At 44.0% G+C, this 3776-nt stretch overlaps 1 protein-coding gene across 1 annotated transcript; it reads right to left on the minus strand.

Annotated features, from left to right (window-relative positions):
• Positions 1–269: 269 nt before the first annotated feature.
• LOC115590317 (CD59 glycoprotein-like) lies at positions 270–3306 on the minus strand. The gene is made up of 3 exons (XM_030431653.1): positions 3137–3306; positions 552–659; positions 270–450 (listed from the first exon to the last, which is right to left on the minus strand). Exons 1-3 carry the CDS (start codon positions 3180–3182, stop codon positions 362–364), a joined length of 243 nt encoding a protein of 80 aa, XP_030287513.1. The 5' UTR covers positions 3183–3306; the 3' UTR covers positions 270–361.
• Positions 3307–3776: the final 470 nt, after the last annotated feature.

Here is a 3776-nt window from a genome sequence, read left to right on the forward strand (position 1 = left end):
TGTGAATTAATATTTGCAGTGCAGCCTAAATAAAATCTGTGTTGGGTGATATGAATCAGGAGGTAGGTTGGATGTTGCAGTAGTCCGCTGATTGCTGCATCAACATCCAACATGTCACATGTATTTTGCAGCCTATGAAGAGGACAAACGATGTATAGTTTAATTTACAATTTACACAAACTGACTGTCAGATTCTGTGGGAGAGACGAGCTGAACATGTCTTTATCTGGAGACCACAAGAAGGAAGAAGGACGACACAATGTGAGACTGATCGCTTTGACACATTTAAGATTTGTTTATTTCCTCTCTGCTTGTACAGAAACAGTTAAATATTGTGCAGCAGGACGACTCTGGGGCCCGTTCACACAGCTCCGTTACACAAGTCCCCTTGGCAGCACTGTAAGGGGGGCTGACATGCAGAACTGTCAAAGCAGCCTTTAGCAGTGACACCTGCAAGACACGATGGAAACACCTCAGTTTGAACAACAACAACACAATGTGTCAGAGCAGAGATATGTTTGAAACACTCATGATGTGGGAGGTAGACTTACCGCCGAGGACTAAGGTGGAGCAGCTGTCCCAGACGGGGGGACAGGTTTCGATCTCCGTGCAGGCTTTAGGGTCTGTGGTCTCACACGTGTAGCATCGCAGTCCACATGCTGCATGAAAAACAGAGTGTTAGTGTCACACATGTGGTGATTACAAGGGCTGAGGAATACATCGATACATGTCATTAATATGAAACTATATACCGTCTTAGTTTCTGGATATTATCATATGGCTATGAATGATATAAGTCAAATAAAACTGGAGAGTCTTGTGTATGTTAGCGTTGCTGAAGTTGACATTTGTAGATCAGAGTCGGAGAAAAAAAGGCATTTAAAGGAGCCCTATTATAATATTTACAACATTAACAAGGTAATAAAACATGCAAATGTGCCGAATTAACAAGAAAGCCCAGATATTAGTCCGTGAAAAGCGGCAAAAAAATTGTGTTATGAGTTTGTCACACCAAAGAAACATGTATCATTGACCACTGAGCCAAATTTGAAAGATTAAAAAAATTGTTAAGTATATAAAATTAGGTCTCAAAATCATGGAAAAACAAGCACTTCTTTCTGCTGTGAAACGCTGGGGGCGTGTCAGTTAGAGGCGCTGGAACCACGCCCATGCAGCGCGGGGGGGGGACACGTCATGTTAATGACGTCGGTGTCTCCCCAGGTGTTCCCCAGGTGTTCCCCTTGTCTATCTAAACCCGCGGACAGTTTATAATCATATGGATGCTGTTATAACGTGTATTGATTGAGATCCTGACCCACTAAACATCCTGGAAAGTGACGGAGTGAAGTTTTTCGCGCTAAATTACATAATTATACATAATCACCATCAGTAAACAGGACGCTGTCTGACTCTGTCACTCGCGGGGACGGAGGCTGTTTTCTGGGGGACAGTTTCCTGAAGTCTCGGTCAGGAGGGCTGGCGGTCGCGGTGATTTATTTTCGTCAAACTCTCGGTGAGTTAAAGTCTTGTGACAAGCGTGACAGACGCTGTTTTGTGAGCAGAAATGTGAGGAAGAGTCGGGAGGACAGGGAGGGGACGGACAGGAGGACAGACGCTTCTCCACATACAGCTGTGGGATTTGTTTTCCTCATATAAGTTGCTAAAGACAGTTATAGTTACTACGTTACTTTTGTTCGGTCATGTAACGTTGCTTTGTGGGACATTTCTCTGTATTTATTTGAGTGAAGGACCTGAGTAGTTATCAGACTGTCAGACCGACACGCCCTCGCTCCGCGCCTCCGGATTATCCGTTCACACTGGGACGGCTCACCAATAATGCGGCCCTGATACTACCGCCACATACCGCCGGTGGGCCGCCATCAGCGGGATGGAGAGTGTCAGCGGCGGTCAGCAGCGGCCACATCTCTTCGTCGGCGGGAGGAGAGGATGCAAGCCGGGGACGGAGTTGACCACCGTCAACGGACTCCCCCGTTTCCTTACGTTGTCATCCGAAGGAAACTTAAATAAGATAACAGCGCCGTCACCCTGCACACTGTGGCATCCAGGAAAGATGCAGAGGATATGGAGGAGACATGACTGGTTAGCTGACTGGTTGGCTGGTTAGCTAGCTGCAAACTATTGTAAGCAATGTTATCTGAGACTGGAGAGCGAGTGGGAGAACCGCTGAAGCTGACGCGCTGAACGTATTTATACCACTTCCGCAGCAGGGCGGGGTTTATGCAAATCATATGGCCGCGTTACGTAACGCGGCCATGATTTGCATGATTTCTGACCCGCCCATTAAATCCTGAACACAGAAATGTTGAAAAAACTGTTTGTGAGCCTAGCTCCAAAATTAAATTCTACATGGCCGAATGGCTTTTACATGTTTTAAGTAAACACATTTATGACCTGTTTAATGTGTTTAGAAGAAAATGGCTGATTTTGGTTTACACGAACTTTAAGAATGTGTTGCAGACAGTGTGTCATTAGGTTTATACACTTTCTCGTAATGCCAAAAGTCTTGAAATTGAGCGATTTTTGAATGGAGTCTGGTGACTTTCTCAACTTTATCCAAAGAAGCCGCCTGTATAAGTTACTGGACTATTAAAATTTGATGTGTTTAACATCAGTGTGTTATATTCTTTGATACATTTGGTGTAAATGATGAAATCAGTGATAACAGTGATTTCAAACAGCAGCTGGGAGGTATAGAGAAGCAGGCGCAGGCTTTTACAGCGGTGCTGCAACACACAGACACCTCAACGTTTTGTATTTAGTGCCGAATTTGCAAGAAAGCAGCATTTATTCAGAATTTGTTGTAGCAGTTTCACAAAGTTTGTTAAATTTTTCCTCGTAATGTGCCAACTCTTAAAACTAGTGATTTGTTAAAGGAGTCTGGGATGTTGTTGTTACTAGTGACTTCAATTGATCCATGAGTCCACGACTTTCAGAGATAGCAGCTCACTTCTTGCAATTGTGTCGGAAGATCTCAGCCACAGTTAGTTCATCTAAATATGAAAAGTTCTGACAGCCCACAGCCCAAATAGAGAGACTAACATGTCAATCAGAGAGAATAAGGTTTGTAATTCCTCCTGAAAACACTTTTCTTTTATATTTCATGAATCAGACGTACCTGTAGACAGAGTCAGCATCAGGACCAGAACTCCACAAAGCTGCATTGTGAATGGAGAGAAGAGCTTTTTTATCCACTCTGAGAAAAGTGACCTGGAGAGTAGATGTGCTTCTGCCTTTTATATACCCACCTCACAATCCTCTCTCAAAGCCTGACAGTTACATTTCATCACAACGGCTTTTCAAAGCTTACTAAAGTGACCTTAGTATCCTGGAGGCACTCGTACATTGCTGTAGTTCACTGATTGCTACATCAACTTCCGGCATTTCACATTAATGTCGCAACCTATGAACACGGCGTGCAGCCATGTTCCCAGTTTGCAGCTACTGTCAGTCTTTGTGTAAACAGAGCTCTGGTCAGTCAGGGAGAGTTCAGTGAAGTCCGATTTATTTTGGGAAGTCAGAAAATTCTGTAACATCAGCTCTTGATGAACATGTGAGAGAGGAGAGCTTTGAACATTATTTGAACTTTATGTCCAGAGTGAAGATTCAGCCATGAGTCGGGCTGTGCAACATGTGTAGAGGATGACGAATTTGCAGAACGACATGACTTTTTTTCACCAAACAAAACCAAAATCTATGAGAGAGAAAGTTCGAGGGGTCGTCTGGGCCAAGCAGCAAAGAAAGCAGCACAAACAGGA

The sequence above is a fragment of the Sparus aurata genome, chromosome 10, assembly GCF_900880675.1.
Source record: "Sparus aurata chromosome 10, fSpaAur1.1, whole genome shotgun sequence".
NCBI classification, from domain to species: Eukaryota; Metazoa; Chordata; class Actinopteri; order Spariformes; family Sparidae; genus Sparus; species Sparus aurata.